The sequence below is a fragment of the Drosophila miranda genome, chromosome XL, assembly GCF_003369915.1.
Source record: "Drosophila miranda strain MSH22 chromosome XL, D.miranda_PacBio2.1, whole genome shotgun sequence".
In the NCBI taxonomy this organism is placed as follows: Eukaryota; Metazoa; Arthropoda; class Insecta; order Diptera; family Drosophilidae; genus Drosophila; species Drosophila miranda.
This window is the reverse complement of record NC_046673.1, coordinates 23,334,863-23,352,483: the sequence shown is the minus strand read 5'-3', so window position 1 is coordinate 23,352,483 and position 17,621 is coordinate 23,334,863. Positions and strand designations below refer to the sequence as shown.

The 17,621-nt window shown below is 56.0% G+C and overlaps 2 protein-coding genes across 4 annotated transcripts; one reads left to right on the top strand and one right to left on the bottom strand.

Annotated features, from left to right (window-relative positions):
• Positions 1-57: 57 nt before the first annotated feature.
• LOC108153990 (serine/threonine-protein kinase Smg1) lies at positions 58-17,000 on the bottom strand. 3 transcript variants are annotated; one of them, XM_017284087.2, is made up of 9 exons: positions 16,076-16,846; positions 15,612-16,020; positions 13,202-15,527; positions 9,544-13,122; positions 4,574-4,869; positions 3,092-4,499; positions 2,032-3,018; positions 1,597-1,963; positions 58-1,520 (listed from the first exon to the last, which is right to left on the bottom strand). In XM_017284087.2, the coding sequence occupies exons 1-9, from the start codon at positions 16,482-16,484 to the stop codon at positions 1,321-1,323; spliced, it is 9,981 nt and encodes a 3,326-aa protein (XP_017139576.1). In that variant the 5' UTR covers positions 16,485-16,846; the 3' UTR covers positions 58-1,320. The 3 variants fall into 3 exon arrangements, with proteins under 3 accessions (XP_017139576.1, XP_017139583.1, XP_033241956.1); XM_017284094.2 differs by lacking the exons at positions 58-1,520; positions 1,597-1,963; positions 2,032-3,018; positions 3,092-4,499; positions 4,574-4,869 and adding an exon at positions 9,336-9,474 and having other exon boundaries at positions 16,076-17,000; XM_033386065.1 differs by lacking the exons at positions 58-1,520; positions 1,597-1,963; positions 2,032-3,018; positions 3,092-4,499; positions 4,574-4,869 and adding an exon at positions 9,473-9,490 and having other exon boundaries at positions 16,076-17,000.
• On the top strand, positions 6,445-8,148 carry LOC108154008 (beta-1 adrenergic receptor). The gene is made up of 2 exons (XM_017284105.2): positions 6,445-7,308; positions 7,397-8,148. Exons 1-2 carry the CDS (start codon positions 6,539-6,541, stop codon positions 8,127-8,129), a joined length of 1,503 nt encoding a protein of 500 aa, XP_017139594.1. The 5' UTR covers positions 6,445-6,538; the 3' UTR covers positions 8,130-8,148.
• Positions 17,001-17,621: the final 621 nt, after the last annotated feature.

Sequence of the window (17,621 nt, the reverse complement as noted above, 5' to 3'; positions counted from 1 at the left end):
CAGTCAAATTTGATCCAAAACAAAACTACAACTAAATGAAGCAATTATAAAATGTCATAAGTATTGGCAACACACGTTTATTGGTTGTGGAACTGCAAGGGTATATAAATAACAATACAATACAATCGTCGACCATCACGAGACACTCCAACGACCTTAGACAGGCTTTTTGGAATCATGTAGCTCTACATTTTATGGCACTGAGCAGATCTGTGATCTGCTGACAGAAACCATCTCCAAATTAGGAAATCAGGGACTGTATTCATTTGGGATTGAAAGGTAATATATGCGATATGCATATATAATCGAGCCAAAACAGATTTCCAATCAAAAGAACTTGATATTGAGCGCTAGACAGACATCTGGCTTGCGGGCTTTTTGGAGTACTGGCCATCAAAATACAGAAACTTTCCATGGCATGATTATATATTTACGTACATATCTATAAACAAATAAAGTACTGCCATCCTTTTCTTTTTCATTGGCAGAGGCCCTTCAGGCCACAGACAATCCCGTATCCACAGCCTAAATGTTCCTACTTTGTTCCCATTTAAAAAAAAACTTATGGCTACGGTCCCTGCTTAAAACTATGGCTTTCGTAGCCCGTGGGCAGGAGGACACAGACAGACAGACGCGCACTGTCGGGTAAGGGCGAGGCGGATCTATATAGGGGGTTGGGTTGGGGGTATATATATAGGGGTGGGGCATGGGGGATGGGGGGTAACTTTACTATGGCTGCGCGTAAATTGAAACACAGAAAATTTCAGAGCGGACTGGGGGAGACGCGGGGTGGGGCTGGCACAAAATCAGCTTAAAAATTATAATTAAACAATGTACCCGGTATTGTATCGGTATCTAGAAAAACGAATATAAAACTTGTAAAATTTTGCGTAGATCCAGCACAGATAGGATCGGGTGTTTCGGGAGTCTGTCTTTCCGCTCATCGATGGGAGCAGATGTGTCCAATGTATGTCCCCTTTGTACGACCCTCGCCCAAGACTATTCGGAGAGGAGTAGTTGTGTAGTAAACTTGGTCCTGGTCCTGCTCTCGAAGTTACCGTCGCATTCGGAGTCGCACTCGCATTCGCTTTCTATCAGTATTTTTATTTGATTGGAGTGGTGGTGTCCCGTCCGCCATGGCACTGGGGAGTCTTCCCCTGGCTACTGGCTACAGGCTGGTGGAGTCCCAGCCCGTCCCGGCTATGCCAGAAGTGTTATCGCCCAAGTGTTGAATGTAGTGGTCCGCCCCCCTCGCCCCCTCCGCTGGGGTAGTGCGTTATGTCAGTAAGGCCAAAATGCGGCCGTTTATCCTGGCGGGCCCTAGACCCACGGCGTCCAACCCTCGTAGAGGACGGCCAGATTGTCCGGATTGGTGGCGTCGCTTATCACATGGTCCACCTGCTCGGCAATGCTGCTCCGCTGGCTGCCGTCCGGGTCACGGCCCTCCAGCTTCATGCGGATCTTCTTCCAGACGGACACGCCATAGGCATTGCGCTTCTGTTCGTGCAGATTGGCGGCACCTTTACGGGGGAGGAGAGGAGAAAGGATGAGCTTTAGTTTTTTATATAGGGGCACGTAGGTAGTGGCGGCGCCTACCCTTGGTGTGCGTAAAGGTGTCGTATGTGAGGGAATCGGAGTCGGCGACCTGCAGCAGCAGCTCCTTGATCCGCTTGAAGTATTCGCTGACCTCCTGGCCGGCCATGGCCTGGATCTGCTGCAGCTGCTTTTGCCAACCTGCAACGAGCTCCGGCTGTAGGACGTGCCGCTCTGCGCAGATGTCCTTGCGCAGGACGGTCAGGTGCTCGAGGAAGGTCTGCAGTAGCATCTGGCTGTCGCGCAGATGGTCGCACAGCTGCTGCACATCCGCGGGCACCGCCTTGCCCCCGTGTCCGTGCCCCATGGCCTTGGTGGCATTCGAACAGAAGTTGCCCACAAAGAAGCGCGGCACATGCTCCAGCAGACGCTGCGGGTAGTCAAAATTCAGAGAATCAGAACAAAGATCGGAGCAGGGGCTTTAGGGCCAGGACTTACCTGCGTCTCCTTGAGCAGGGTGCAGATGAACCGCAGCTTGGCCTGCTGCTCCCCGGAGAGTATGGCAAACTCACGCTGCACCTTGCACGTCTGCTCCTCGATCAGGCCCTGGACATTCTGCAGCCAGTAGTCGTCGATTCCATCCTCGGGGTCCAGCAGCTCGACCACGGCCTGCTCCACCGCACTGACGCTTGCACAGCTCGCCTTCCAGTTGCCGAACGCCGCCAGCCACTGCTCCAGATGGTTGTGCAGGGCAGCGATCTCTATTCCGGAGCCTCCCGGCTCAGTTATGATCTGCTCGAGTTGGCAAACGGCGTTGGCCCCCTCCATCACCTGCCGGACGAGAGCCAATTGGGCGGCCACCTGGTGGCGTTGCTCCTGCGCGTTGCGCAACATGCTGTCGATGTGGTTCCGGTTCCAGTTGCTCCGCAGAGCCTCGAGCTGCCCCAGCTGTGCGTCCAGGCTGAGCAACAGCTTCTCCAGCCCGTCCACGCTCCGCACCAGGCCGCCCCAGCTGTGGCCAATGTCCGACGTCAGCTTTTTGCGGCCCACGATGTACAGTCCGCCGCGCAGCTGCGATCCGAGGGCCTCTGAGTAGCCCCAGTACTGGGCGGATGCCACTAGCGAGTGGAGCTCGATCTGCTGGCTGATCGTGGCCACCTCCTGCTCCAGCTGCCGCAGTCCCCCTTCCGTCTGCAGGGCCATGCACAGGCCCCCGCACAAATGCTCGGCCTTTTCCACTTCTGCGGGCGAAAAGCTACTCTCGGGTGGCAGGCAGGTGGGTCCGTATCCGGTGTAGTAGTCATAGGCCACCAGGGGCAGCAGTCCCGAAACGCACTTCATCTGGATGCAGTGCAACAGGGTGCCCATGGGTCGCGCCATCTCGCGCACATCGCAGCTGCTGCTGGTCGCCAGGGTCTGATGGATTAACTGAAAGAAGCAGTGGTCGTTCAGCTCCAGCTGGTGTTCCTTAAAGAGGTTCAGTTCCTGTGAAAAATAAACGCTTGATGCTTAGATCGGAGGATGGAGATTGGAAAAGGTGATGGGATGGATTCCCTACCAGGTACTGCTGGGCATTAGAGGCATTTATGTCGTCGATCCACTGCTGGAAGCACTTCCGCATGTCATCGAGGGCCTTAGAGACCAGCTGGAACTGCTGTTGGACGGGCTGCAGGGAGAGCATGAATCGCTGCTGCTCAGACGTCTCCTTGGGCCGCTGCTCGGCCAGCACCAGAGTGTCGATGTAGAGCTGCTGCAGCCGCTTCGGCCCCAGCTTGGAGAGCTCGTGTAGCTGGTCGAGATTGGGCTGGAGCAGCAGATGCCGGAATATGCTCAATGGCAGGTCGTACTCGAACAGCCGCGTTAGCTGCATGAGAGCCGTCAGCAGGGTATCCAGCAGGCCGAGATGCAGCTCATGCTCTTGCTGGTCGTGGCCGTCGCCGCCGCCAACGCCGCCAATGCTGTTCCTTCTGGCGCCCAGTACGCCGTGGCACATGGACCGCACCACGTGGATGTAGTGCACCTGATGCAGCAGGAGCTCTTTGTCCTGCTCGGCGATGGCCAGCGCCTCGTAGGAACGGAAGGAGGCTGTGGTCAAGTCCAGGGTGCGCTTCAGTCGGCTGCTGAGCAGCAGCAGACTGCAATCGCTCTGGAGAAGCATATGGAGTATGGTTGCCGTCGGCGTGGGCGTCACGAGGCTGTGGATCTGCACCTGCTTGACGGAAAGCCGCTGAGCGGCGTCGTGCAGCTGGCAGCCGAGATGCAGCCACACCACCTCCAGCGTATCGGCCAGATTCGTCACGCTCGTCGCGCAGATGGAGGCACTGGTGGCCGCCGGATCGACGGCTCCCTCCAGCTGCAGGTACGCCGCATAGCTCTCGTGGAAGCGCACCAAAAGGTTCTGCCGATGGCACTGGTTTGGATAGAAGGCCATCACGGCCGCGTACTTCTGCATGAGATCCGCGCAGTGGCGTGCCCCCTTATTGATGCCTGCCAGCAGGGAGTCCACCTGCGTGCGCGTGCTCTCGATTCCTTCCAGGAGAGCTCCGGGGACGTAGATCTGCAGCACATCCGCCAGGGCCAGGTGCTCCTCGTGCCACCTGCCGACGCCACCTCCCTCGTCGAGGTGCAGCGACTGCAGCTGGGCGTACAGCTGCGAGAGGTGGTACGGCTGCAGGCACTGCCTGTAGCTGGCGAGGATGCACTGGACGAATGCAAAGTCCGCCCGCCGTTCCACCGTCAGCTCCATGAGGGTGGCCAGGTGTTTGCGCGTCTGCTGCAGCCGCAACGGGGCCGTGTTGAAGCTGTGGCTCTTCATGGCCGGCCCCAAGGACTTGATCTCCGCCACCAGGGCGCTGCGCTCGTTCAGCTCCTCGAGCTCTTTCTCCGCTGCCAGGCGCTTCACTTGGGCCGCCTGCAAATGGCCCACCTCCTGTCCCACTTCCTGCAGCTGCAGTAGGATTTCCTCCCTAAAAAGAAATCCGAAAATATTGATGGACAGACTTTCCCAGCCTGGGGTCGCGGAATCCCGTGGAATACTTACTCATTGGTGGACCAGAACTTGTGCAATTGAGCCAGCTTCTCGGTGAAGAGCGGACGCTTGGCCTCCCAGTTGGGGGCGCGGTGCCGCTGGGCCTTGTCTTTGTTCTTGTGGCACTTGGCACTGCTCTCCGCCTGCGGCTGCTTGGGATTGATCGAGCGTCGCTGTGCCTGGGCATCGTCGTTCAGCGTCCAGTCGACGAGGGGATCGTAGACGAACGCCTCCAGTAGGGTAAGCAGGGTCTCGCGCTCCTTGCGCATCACCTTCAGCACGTACTCGCAGCCCAGACGAAAGGCGCCCTGCAATATTATTTAATGGCCGTCCCATAAATGGAGCATAGATATCATAAAACTGTTTGTATCCAAAAAAGATACACAGATATTAGCAATGCTGATTTTATGGTTCATCGATATCCTATAAACCAGAACCATACCATAACCATGTTCTACATGAGGCTCCACTCTCTCGCCCTCGCCCACGCCCTCGCCCTCGCCCTCGCCCTCTCTCTCTCTCTCTCTCTCTCTCTGTCTCTCGGTCAGGTATACGAGTACGATACCTCTCGGTGGGACGGAGGGACTGCGACTGTGACTCTAATCGCTGTTTACAATTGTAGATTGCCCCGTAATTCATGCGATAAGCTCCGGCACGAATCGCGTCCGCCTTTCATGTACATAAATCTATATCTATTGTTCAGATTTTGTGGCCCATGGAGGGAGCTCCATGGCAGAAGGCCGCATTCTCAGTTGGTTCTCTTTTGATTACCCCCTGATGGCCCCCTGTCTATCTATCTATCGATCTATCTATCTGTCGCACTTGAGAATTGCATATTCTGTATCTACGAATTGTACTCGAAACAATGAAAGGGTATCTTTGGAGAATCGAGGCCTCTAATACCCCCTACCCCCAGGAGCTATCTCCTCAGATATATCGGTGTACTCCAAAAACTTCAAACCAACCGAGGTGCTCTGCTGCATGACGCGTCGAAGCGTGATTCTCGTGGTCCATTAGACCGAGGGGAGATACTGCTCCGCTACTAAAAAAGAAAGATTCTCCTCCAAAATCGAAGAATTTATATGTACAAATAAACCGAGAAGCGCTACTGCACGATACGTGACGCATATATAGTTTTTTTGCGAATCATTTTTTATTTGTCCCTACAATACATCCAGCCAATATATCCTGAGCTGAGTTAGCCGTAAATCCAAGATAATACTCCAAAAGTTTACATTTTTCAGTAGATCAACCGAGGGGGGCTGCTGCACGTATACGCAGACTTGTTTGATGCGAATATATGTATATGATATTTGAGCCAAAGAAGGAGTAGACTCTGTATGCTTGCAATTTGCAGCTTGCAGTAAACGAGAGAGGTACGAGAAGGTGCATAACCATAGCCATCTACAAACTGGCCGCACACGACGGCACACGACAGCACGGTGTGCGCCAGACGCAAACTATGCCCTGGGAGCCCATAGATATCAATGGATATCTGCACATCTATGGCTAGATATCGACGTGGATACAAATGTGTCATCTGTTGGCAGAGAGCGAATTCCATTCGTTCAGATTCCCAGAGCAAAGATACAGATCTGACCATCATCGGCGCGGATGTTCAGTTTTTTTCGGGTTTATATCAGCTCTGAAGCTGAAACTCTGAAGCCCCGAAAAAACTTTATCGTTCTATTTTTGTTTTGCTTTGTTTTTTTTTTTTGTTTGGGGCCCGCGGAGACCCAAACGACCCAGAGACCTAAAGGCTAATCTGTGAAACCCCCCAGCGGCGGATCTGTTGCTGTTATTTGCCCATTGCCATTGCAGCTCCATGGCTTTCGGTGGCTTTCCGACTGCTGTTCCCTGATGTTCCCTGCTCTGGCCCGGGGCCTTATCAACGGATTGCGGTTCTCACGCTGCGGATCTCTGTCGTTCGTTATCAGGGCACAAGGATGATGATGATGATGTTCATCATTATCATCGATGACGATGGTGGCACCGCCACCGCCACAGCCACAGTCAGAGCCAGCGGAACGTCAACAACAAACGACGCCCACGAATCTCTGCCTTTGCCTCTGCCTCTGCCCTATGCTCTCTGTCGACACGAAGAGCCGAATAACCGAAGTCCTTGCCCCATGGACGCACGGGGGTTCTGTAATATCTACTGGCCCACTGCCAGATGGTTGCCCACTGACGTCGCGTGCGCTTGGATCTGCTCTCGTACTCGCGATTCTCGGAATTTGTGTTTTCTGCGTGCGTGTCGGCCGCCTCATGGCCTTCGGAGAGGAATCATATCCATATCCGATCATGTGGCCCGTGCAGAATGCCACTGAATGGCACGACTCTCTGGCGGAGGAGGAACATACGGCAGAAGGAGCAGGAGCGCTACCAGGAGCACACTCATCCGGTTTGAGTGCGGGCCATGTGCTCTGGCTGGCCATCAATGCGCTGCTCTTTGTCCTCATTCTGGGCGGGAATGTGCTCACCATTGTCGCCGTCCGCACCTGCCGCAACCTGCGCTCCGTCATCTCAAATCTGTTCATCCTCTCGCTGGCGATATCCGACTTTTGCGTGGGCCTGGCCCTGCCCTACCACCTGGTCTTCTACATGGGCTCCGACCTGGGCGCCCTGCGGGGCCCCTGCCTGCTGCGCTTCTTCCTGTTCATCTGCGCCTGCTGCGTCTCCATGCTGACGCTCATCTCGATAGCCGTCGATCGGTACTTGGCAGTGGTCTACGCCCTTCACTACAGGAGGTACGCGAAACACTCTCTGGCAGGCACACGAGCATCGTCACTCATCATTGTTTTTACCATTTTCCATTTTCCATTTTTCCTATGACAGATACATGACTCGTCGTGTGGCCTATGCCATCATCACCTCCAATTGGTGTGCCGGCGCCCTGGTGGCCCTGATGCCGGTGTTCTGGAACCGCTGGACTCTGGCGCAGGCCTGCGAATTCGACGAGGTCCTGTCCCCGGGCTACGTGGCCGGTGTAATAACGCCGGGCTTCGTGATCATCTGGATCTGCATGCTGATGGTCTACTGGCGGATAATGCGCGAGGCCTCCAAGCAGGCGCAGCGGCTGAGGCATGCGTCGTGCGTGGTCTACGCCACGGACAGCAGCAGCAGGGGCCTGCTGCATCCCGACTGGAAGAGCGTCCAGATCGTGGTCTTCATCATGGGCTGCTTCACGCTCTGCTGGCTGCCGTACTTCTGCGTGGCGATTGCCCAGCTCTTCAGCATCTGCCGCAGCAGCTCGATGATCTACAAGACCACCTTCTCGTTGGCCATCGCCAACTCGGCCCTCAATCCGATCATCTACTCGTGGAAAAACTCCGGCTTCCGGCGCGCCTTCGCCCAGACCCTCTGCTGCAAGTCGACGCGTTTCTGCCACGTCGATGGCGGCGACGAGGAGGCCGATCAGCTGCCACCGGACTGCAAGCACCGGATCGATAGGGAGTTGGAGGCGGCCTCCTCCTCCGCCTCATCATCGGCCGCCTACCACACGGCCATCAAATCCGACTCTAAGTCCAAGTCCACTCAGTCCCCTCCCTCCCTCTCGCCCACACAGTGATCTTCGTCAATAAAGCAACCGAAAGCAAGAACCGCATTTATCATTCGTGTATTCGCCATTCGATCTTACCCAAAGATCTTTAGAGGATTTATCCACTTATGCGATTTCTATACCCGATACTCAAAAAGAGTATCAGATTTGTGGGGAAAGGGGGTGTGTGTAACACCCAGAAGGAAGCGTTTCCTACCCCATCAAGTTAATATATTCTTGATCAGCATCAATCGGCTATAGTCGATATAGCCGTGTCTGTCTGTCCATATGGTTCTCATAGACTATACGAGCTAAAGCAATGAAATGTTGGATCCAAACTCCTGTGATGTCACATTGAATCAAGTGTATTTCAAAATATTGCCCGCACAAAGAGCGGCAATGTGTGGCGTGCACAATTTTGAAGATACCCAAAACCCAAAGCGCAGAATCGTACAGAATGACCACACCAGATCGGATCAATATTATAGCCAGACGGAACAAATGAAAGTTTAGCGGTTCCATTCTGACTCTCTCCCACACTCTTCTTGGTGCAGTGTGCGCCCTCTGGCAGAGGGAAGCCATACTGACTGAGTATTGGGTATAAATGTGGCCGTAGCAGCGACTCACAACGCTCCTAAGTCACTTTTATCGACTTTGTGATCCATTATTTGTGATCTTTTGCCCTTTGACTATACATATCTACAAATCTTGTTCATTCTCCGATAGGATCGATAGGATTATGTGGACACTCCCTGTACTGTATGCTTATGAGGGCAGGGCATTCAAATATGTTGGATGGGGTATAGAAAGTAGCTATATTACGACACGATACGAAGGACACAAAATGGAAGTTTCAGACCGACGGATAGGCGCTGCTGCAGGACGCGGTCATGCTCCCAAAACTCAACTGCTGATCAGTCTCGTTTCTACTGTGATACGTTCTCTATCAACAAGTGATATTTACCGTATATAGTGATCCTAGTTGTGGCTTATAAGGGTTGCTGTGGTTTCTGTTGTTGTTCTGTTGGTATTGGATTGCTCCCAAACTCAAAAAGGGTGCCTCCGCTAATATATAAAACAATCACCCTTGTTGGATTTCCTTATAATATAGGGATCCAAACTACGAAAGAGTGATCCTACCCAAGAAATCTCTATGTAATACTGATTTCTCCTATGGATTTATACATCCATAGTGATTCAGTGATATCCTTGCTATATGAAATATCAAAATATACTGGATAACTCTGTAATGAAGTGATCCCTGACAATGGAATATGTGATCATAATTCTGGAATCTCTATACTGTACTGATTCTAAGTCTGGAATCTCTTCAAAATGGCCTTCATTAATATTGATTTCTATGATATAGTGATCCCTGTGATAAGTGATTACTGTGAAATCTTTTTAAAATAGCAATTCTAATCGTAAGGACAGAAGGACTTACCTCGATGCCAGTGATGCCGAGGGCATTGATCAAATTCTGGGTGAGACGGAAGGGTACCTTCTCGGGTATGCGCAGCGTGCGTCCCTTCTCGAAGCAGACGTTGTAGTCGATGTGGACGATGTCGCCGGTGCCGAGGTTGATCAGCACGTTGTCCAGATGGCGATCGCCCAAGCCGATCACATAGCCGATCATCGACATGACGGACATGCAGGCGGAGTAGCGGCGCACGGACTGGCGCCACTCGGCGGCATTGCCCGCCTGGCACCACAGCTCGCGGGCGAGCAGATCGCTGGGCGTCTCCGCCGACAGTTCGCTGAGGACCTGACGAAGGGCGGCGATGGGCCACTGTCGGCGCGGATCGTTCACGCTGAGCCCGCTCTTGGCCAGCAGCGGCGTCAGCTTGTTGTAGAAGAGGTCCGTGAAGCGGTGCGAGGGGGCACCGCCGCCTCCGCCTCCACCCGGGGCGATGGCCGGCTGGCGCTGCTGCCACTTCTTGTAGAGGGCGAAGAGCGGCGTGACGCCGTCCACCCAGCTGATGAGCCCCGACTGGGGGCCCAGCGGGATCACGGAGTAGTGGTGGGCGCGGTAGTAGGTGGCCGCACAGCCTTGGGGGCGGGGCTGGTCCCTGCGGCAAGCCATGATGGCGTTCGAGATGGAGAGGAACTGCATGATGCGCTCGTCCAGATGCAGATCCTCCAGCCCCTTGAAGAGGAACGTGTACCGCTGCCCGTTGCTGCCGTAGAAGGCCACCTTCTTGGGCTTCGTCTTTGTGGGCAGGATGTACACCGTAGCCTCGACACTCTCGATATGGACTTGATCGGACTCCTGGTCGCCGGCGCCGTACCCGTCCTGCTCGTCCAAGCCGGGCATGGAGATGCGCATCCGGCCGATGTCGCACAGCACGGGGCTGACTGTCTGCATCTTGAGGGTCATGGCCGTGCCCCGGATCATGTTCGCCTGCAGCATGTGGTAGAGCTGCTTGAGCTTCTCCCAGGCCTCCGGGTAGGGACGGGTGCGCAGCACCTCCAACGTGGACTTGATGTGCAGATCGAATCGCCTGCGGAAGCTTCGCTCGTAGCTGGTCTCCGGCGGACGGGCTGTGAACGCCACGAGGGCCTCCAGATCGTGCAGCAGCTGCGGCCGCCAGCTGTTGAAGCGGTTGTTCTTGCCCTCGTGATCGTCCGGCTTGAACTCCGTGGCAAAGGCATTCACGTGGCCCACATAAGTGTTGTAGATGTGCGCCAGCGAGTGGATCCAGTACTCGTCCCACAGCAGGCACACCCTCCGCAGCTCCTCGACCATCAGCTGTACGTGCTTGACGGCCTCGGGCGCCTGCTTGGACAGGGCGCCCAACAGGTAGCCGTAGCAGGCGTTTTTCTTGTCCTGTGGCTCCTCCTTCTCCCTCACTTTCTCCTTCTCCATCTCCTGCCGCTGCTGCTTCTCTCGATTGGCCCCCACGACGGCTGGGAAGATCACCAGCTGGGGGCGGCTCTCCGCCAGGCGGCAGAGCAGGGCGCACACGCTCTTCCGGACGTAGGGCTCGTGGTGGTAGAGGCGGCTGAACAGCTGCGGTATGATCACCTTCCAGGGGGCAATGGGCGTAGTGCGCAGTCCCTGCTCGAGGACGTCCTGCAGCCCGCTGGCATGCTTCACGATCAGCCGCAGGAGCCGCAGCGTTGTCGTCACCAGATTGCTGTCGTCCACTCGGAATCTGTCCCCCTTCTGGCAGTGCCCCGGTTTCAATCCGGATCCCGTTTCCGCCTTGATGCTGAGATACTGAAAGTAGGAGCGGGCCGCATCCTTGTAGAAATCGTACGTGTTGGCTATGGCCTGTCGCCATATCCGAAGGATCTCCTCCAGGACACTGTCCGGTTGGTCCTCCAGCAGGCTCAGCTGCCGCAGGCAGCTCTTGGAGGCTTCGTCGTCGCGTATCTTCGCGGCCTCGGGACATACCTCCACGCATCCGGCGGGGGGCTGCTCCGTGCTGAGGGCCTGCAGCAGCTCGTTGAGGCGTTCGCTCTCCAACGGCGTCTGGCGGTCCAGGACACGACTGAGGGCGGCCACGTCCGACTGGGAGAGCACGCTGCCGCTGTCGACGATCTTCTTGCCCCAACGGTAGGACCAGTTGCCGTACGCGATCAGCGCCTCCTCGCAGTTAGGCCGCTGCTCGAGGCTGGCGTGGATGAGGCGGGCCACCAGCCGCTCCCCCTGTGGAATGGCCACCAGCTGGGTGGAGCTGGATCCTCGCGTGAGCGGGCATTCTGGGAGCTCCTCCAGCAGCTGGTCGACGGCGGGCGACTGGAGATTGGGGGCCAAGGCCATGGCATTACCATTGCAGCAGCTGCGGGCGCTGATCCACTCGGAGAGGGTCAGCAGAAGCCCTGCGCCCATGTCCGGGTGGGGGTGGGTGCTCCTCCCTCGGTGCAGGCTGAGGCACAGGGAGGCGCACACGTTGATCGCTGGCCCCAGATCCGAGCTGATGCACGGCGTCTGCGTCTGCTGGAGGTGCAGGCACTTGGCCAGTTCGCTGTAGCTGCGCAGCACCTGCGCGTTCTCCGTGTCCAGGACGTCTCCTCCATTCAGGTTGTGGGTAATCGCCTCCAGCGGCTGGCCGAAATACTTGGTGAGAAGCGACTGGCATGTCTGGAGGTTGCCCTCGTCGCGGGCAGCGGCCGCTGCATCGAGGCAGAGGGTCTCCCAGCTGCCGGCGGCGCAGTGCTGGCGCAGGAGCTGTGTCCAGGCCAGGCAGCGGACTAATATGTCGCTGGAGACGTTCGAGGGACGCCGCCGCTCTGCGACCAGAGGCAGGAGGGAGAGCTCCTGCCCGCTGGCCAGCCCCTGGACGATGTGCTTGAGGAGGATGAGCTCGCGGCAGGGCCGCTGGTCGCTGCTGGGATTCAGGAGGCTGTCGCGCCAGTGGAGGTCCATCAGATGGCGGGATGGAGACTGGGGTTCGCGAAGGCTCTGTGGCTCAATCAGCGTCTTATGTAGCATGATGTCCTCCAGGCGGCGGCGCACATGGAGATTGGAGAAGCTAACGTGGCTGTGGCTTCCGCCGTGGCTCTCCCAGTTGCTGGGCCACAGGCTAAGCTGCTGCAGGGCCACGTCCAGTTCCTCGGAGTTGGAGTTGGAGGAGCTCTCAGTTCTGGCCAGCAGCCGCTCGAAAGCACTCACATCCCCGTTGCGGCACTGCAGGAAGGCATTCAGTTCCTTGTCCTCGGGGCGAAGCAGCTTGTGCTGCTTCAAGTCCACCAGCTGCGACCACTGGCCCGTGTCTTGGAGGCACTGCATCATCTGGGCAAGGACAAACTGGTGTGTGTGCGGCTCCAGCTCCTGCCTCTGCCCCTCCTCGGCCAACACGTTCTGGTAGCCGCTCAAGGCAGCCTCTCTTCGTCCGGCTGCCTGCTCTGCCGCATGCTGCAACCACTGGTAGGACTTGCCGCTGCTGCTCTTCGCTCGCGCCCACACATACAGGCCTCGCAGGGAGTCCGCCTCCTGGCAGCTGATCCAGGCCCAGGCGAGGTACACCAGCGCCTGGCTGTAGGTGGCATCCTGCGTCTTTTGTGTGACGAGGATTTGCTGCAGGAGGAATGGATTAAATGAACAAATCGCTGGAGAATGACGTTTTGGGGGAGGCTCTAGGCACTCAGACACTCACTTGGGCATAGCGGATGACCAGCTCCGGCTGCTGGATGTGCATGGCTATGATGACGACGCCGATACGGATGCGATTGAACCACGACTGGCAGGTGGGATTGTTCAGGCGAAAGAAGGCGGCCACCGGCTTCTCGGGTGGGCGCAGGGCGAAGGCGCTGCCCTCGGCCGCGTTGTAGATGAGCTTCTCGAGGGCATCGAGGAAGCCCAACAGCATGCCCAGGTTCACCTGGATGGCCGACAGCTGCTCCAGCGACAGGCCGTCGAGGGAAGAGCGCTCAGCCTCCTTGGCACAGCCGCTGAGGAGGCGGGCGTGCCGCATGATCACCGCCTCGAAGCCCAGGAACGTCTCCTGGGGCTTGCCGAGCGTCGTCCGCAGCCGCTGATCGACACAGTAGCGGGCCGCCTCGAACTGCAGCCAGGCGGCGGCCAGGCGCTGGCAGCGTCGCGTGCACTGTGAGAGCTTCTCCTGGCGCTCATCAGGCGGCGCCACCTGATAGCTGCGGACGAACAGCTCGCGCAGGCACAGCGTCAGCAGCTCCTGCTCCGGCCGCTGCAGATGATCCACGAACTGCTGGAACACGTTGTCCCGCACGGCGCTGCACTGGCTCATCTTCTGCTGCCACACGCACACCCGACGCCCCTGCAGCCCCGACTCGAACAGCGTCATGTGCAGCGGCAGCTGGGCGTAGATCTGGGCGTAGGGGGCATGGCCGCTGGTCGTGAGTACCTGCAGCTGCTGGAGGGCCGTGTCGCGGTAGAGGACAAGCAGGTCCTGTTTGGTGTGGAGGGCCTGCGGGCCAAAGTCGAGCACTGCCTGCATGCAGGCGGCACTCTCGAGGGGCCGCCACTTAGCGGCGGCGCCCCCAACGCTGTAGCAGATGCCCAGGAAGCAGTCTTGCTCCAGCAGCAGCGGCGCCCGCTCCCGGCACTCGGTCAGTAGCAGCCGCGTCCATAGCAGCAGTAGCTTTAGATTTTCGGCCGCCAGTCTGCCGGCCTTCGTAAGGATGCTGTCCAGGAAGCGGATGATGTACTCGAAACTGTGCGCCGTGGGCGAGGTGTTCTCCGTGGCGAGTCCGGGGTCGCGGAAGAGAATCGAGTTGGTGCGGAAGTTGTGGTTCGCCTGGCAGTGGACGACGAGCAGGCCAAGGAGCGCCTGATGCGTGGAGGGATATCTGGCCCAGAGGCACATGTCCAGGGCACGGCAATTGCTGATCAGCAGCTTCAGGATCGACGGCTGGCAGGCGTACATCCCAATGATGGCGGACGTCTGCTTCGCGAGGGACGCCAGGGCGGCCAAATGGAAGATGAGCATTATTACGGCCTCGTTGGAGTCGGAGTACGTCTGGGGTGTGCGGGCGGTGGTTTGGGTGTGCTTCTGACGCAGCTCCTGCATGCAGGCATCGATGTCCCTCACCAGATGCCTGTACGCCTGCTGCAGCAGGGGCACGTTCTTGATGAGCAGCGTCTCCTGGCAGGCGCGCAGCAGCATCTTGAAGGCCGGCCCGCCCGTCTGGCGGCGCACCTCGGCCACATAGGGATGCCCGTCGGGGCCCGACTGGAAGATCAGTTGCACCAGGCTCGAGGGCAGGCGGACGCGCAGCCGCCGCACCGTGCACAGCAGCAGATAGAGCGCACTTTGGCGCTGGTTCTCGCTGAGGCGGTACACCTGCTCGAACTGGCCGAGCAGCACCTTCTCTATGGCCTCGGGCTGCAGGCTGCCGCCGAAATTGTGCATTAGACAGATGCACAGCAACTCGTTGATGTTGATCAGGGCGTCGGCATCCGCATCCGGACGGAGGAGAAGAACCCCTGGCAGGATTCTGGTGATGTGATCGACGGCCACCTTGACAATCGACTCGCAGGCAGGATGGCCCTTAAATATCTGCGTGCGGACGGAGCACTTGAGCAGCGTATTGAAGGCGCCTACAAAAGCGCCCAGCCGCTCCGACCAGCTACCCTTCCGCTGCCCATCGCGTTCCTGGTTCTCCTGTTCGCCCTCGAGCACCGTGATGTCCTCGACAAATTGGGCCAGCAGGCCATAGCTGAACTCGATCTGTTTGCTGAAGTAGGGCGTCAGCTGTTCGAGCACCTGGGCACAGTGGGACGTTAGGCGCTTCGGCTGGCCCTGCTCCAGCTGCCAGCCAATGATGATGTCTACCACGTCGGTGAAGTGGCACTCTAACGGATGGCGGTAGCTGCGCGAGAACTGCACAATGGTGCTGCTGACGTCCATGAAGCTGTCGGCACTCTCAGCGCTCTCTAGAAAGTCCTTCAGCATCAGCATCATCTTCTCGGAGTACAAATGCAGATCGCAGTTGGTGTCACAGCTGTGCAGGAATAGAATAGAAGCGGAAGAGATGTTCAGTTAACGGATCAAATTGACCGAAGGATCGATGCTGTGGTGATCGGACCTTAGTGTGGTTCTTAGGGCGACTGTCAGGTAGTGCTGCATGCGCTTGCAGGAGCGATAGTTCTTCACAAGGAACTCCTCGTAGACGGGATAGGCCAGGCGATTGAGGTAGCCCATCAGACCGAGGGTCTTGCTACACTCCTCGAGGACAGGCGGGGCGCAGTGCTTGTACAGCATCAGCATGTTCTCGAGGACCAGGTCGAAGGAGCGCGCCATATAGGCCATGTTGAGGGGCGTGCGAACGGCCAGGGCCAGCTTGCTGCACAGCTCGAGGGCTGCTGCGTTGTTCGTTTCCGTGTGCAGGCGACGTATGATCTTGGTGAGACGCAGGTCATCGCTATTTCCGCCGCCCCCATGGTGGTTGTTGTTGCTGTTGCCCGACTGCTTGTTGGCGATTTGATCGCGCTCGCCTGTGAAAGCGCGGATTAATGGACACACTCGTAACGACAATGGCATGGAACTCACCTTTGCAAGGATACGCCCGGCGATGGTTGTTCTGTTGCATACACTTTGTGGCAGCCGGGGCCATGTCGTTTGGCATATTGGCATTCCTCGACATCATTGGCGCGCCAGTGCTAGAGCCAGCAGCTGGCATGACACTAGATGCCGCCGCAGATGCGGCGGAGGCAAAGGCCTGTGCGACCGCCGCCTCTTGATTCCACATCGACTCGTTGGCACAGCCGTAGCTGTCACTTCCGTCCAATCGAATTTGGCTGTTGATGGCATTGCCGTTGCTGTTCCGCAAAGCGCGGTCTAGCTGCACACGCAGGGCGGACGCGGACGCGGACGCGCACGCCTCTTCCTCGTATTCATTGTCGCTGTCCACGGATGGTGATCTTCGCATTGAATAAACTGACGGCACTAACGCAGACATCAAGTATCCCTCACGGTCTTCATTCACGCACTTCGTTGAACCCACACTTACTTTTTCTTCGGATTTTCTGTTTTTCTTGAATGCTCTTCTTTATAGGTGGGTGGCACGTTATCGCGATCGATGCAAACGATAGATCGATAATGCACTTGATCGAGATGGTACGGTCGCGACGACCACTATCGTTGGTGATACTATCCGCAAATGAAAATCGGCTCGCAGAGGACTCCTTGAAGCAGGAGAGGATTTACTTTTTTTTGAATAATGTTCTCGGGGCTGGTGTAAAATTCGGTTTGCCTTTATAGCAGCACAGACCGAATGCCTGCCAAAACTTTTATACAACTGTCGCATTGCTGGAAAGTAGTTCCTCTTAGATTCTTTGCCTACTAGATTTAAAGAAATATGAATACAGGATACCTTTCCAAAACCATCGGGGTATTCGCGTTAGTGGTGAAGCGCGGAACTGTAATTAGCGGTAGCACACAAAGGCGGGACTTATTTATGTATATTTCACGAAATGAGGCAAGACCTAAGCTCTTGGATTCTTCAATTAGATCATTAATTGTATTATCAGTTAAAAAAACTTGCTGTTTTCCTTAATTGAATCGTTTATATCAGACAATATATAAGTGCCCAAAATGTATACATTTTTGTATATTGTATTTTTGTATTTTGTATTGTATTTTTTTGTATACATTTGTATATATTGCATTACCCTTATCAGCAGCTGTTGATTGTATATATTTTGTTGAAGCAGCTGATTGAGTCGATAACATATCAAATCGAAAACATTTCGCAAAACTACCCCCTCTTCTGGGCAAATAGTAGTTATCGATATCAGTTGCGCATCAGAGTGACCGATATTTTTTGAGTTCAAAATTGAGCCGTTGGTATATTTACGGTATATCGGTGTATAATGGTATATTTGATCAATTTCAACTATTCAATCTAATTTTCGAAGGTATATTCGGTTGAGGCTCTCTTTGAATCGGCTATGAATGGCAATGAGTGCCAATCCATGCACAAAATTCGCGGCAACATTCAATTTTTATGGGCCAGACTCATCTGCCGACAAAACGAACAACATTCTGCATACCCTAGGGAAAAGGGTTTTATAGAATGGCGGAAACTTTTTTCAAC

Coding starts and splice junctions, on each gene's coding strand:
- LOC108154008 (XM_017284105.2), top strand. CDS start 6,539: ATGACGATGGTGGCACCGCCACCGCCACAGCCACAGTCAGAGCCAGCG. Junction 7,309..7,396: donor TACGCCCTTCACTACAGGAG/GTACGCGAAACA, acceptor TTCCTATGACAG/ATACATGACTCGTCGTGTGG.
- LOC108153990 (XM_017284087.2), bottom strand. CDS start 16,484: ATGTCTGCGTTAGTGCCGTCAGTTTATTCAATGCGAAGATCACCATCC. Junction 13,123..13,201: donor TGGTCATCCGCTATGCCCAA/GTGAGTGTCTGA, acceptor TTCCTCCTGCAG/CAAATCCTCGTCACACAAAA. Junction 4,500..4,573: donor AAGTTCTGGTCCACCAATGA/GTAAGTATTCCA, acceptor ATTTCTTTTTAG/GGAGGAAATCCTACTGCAGC.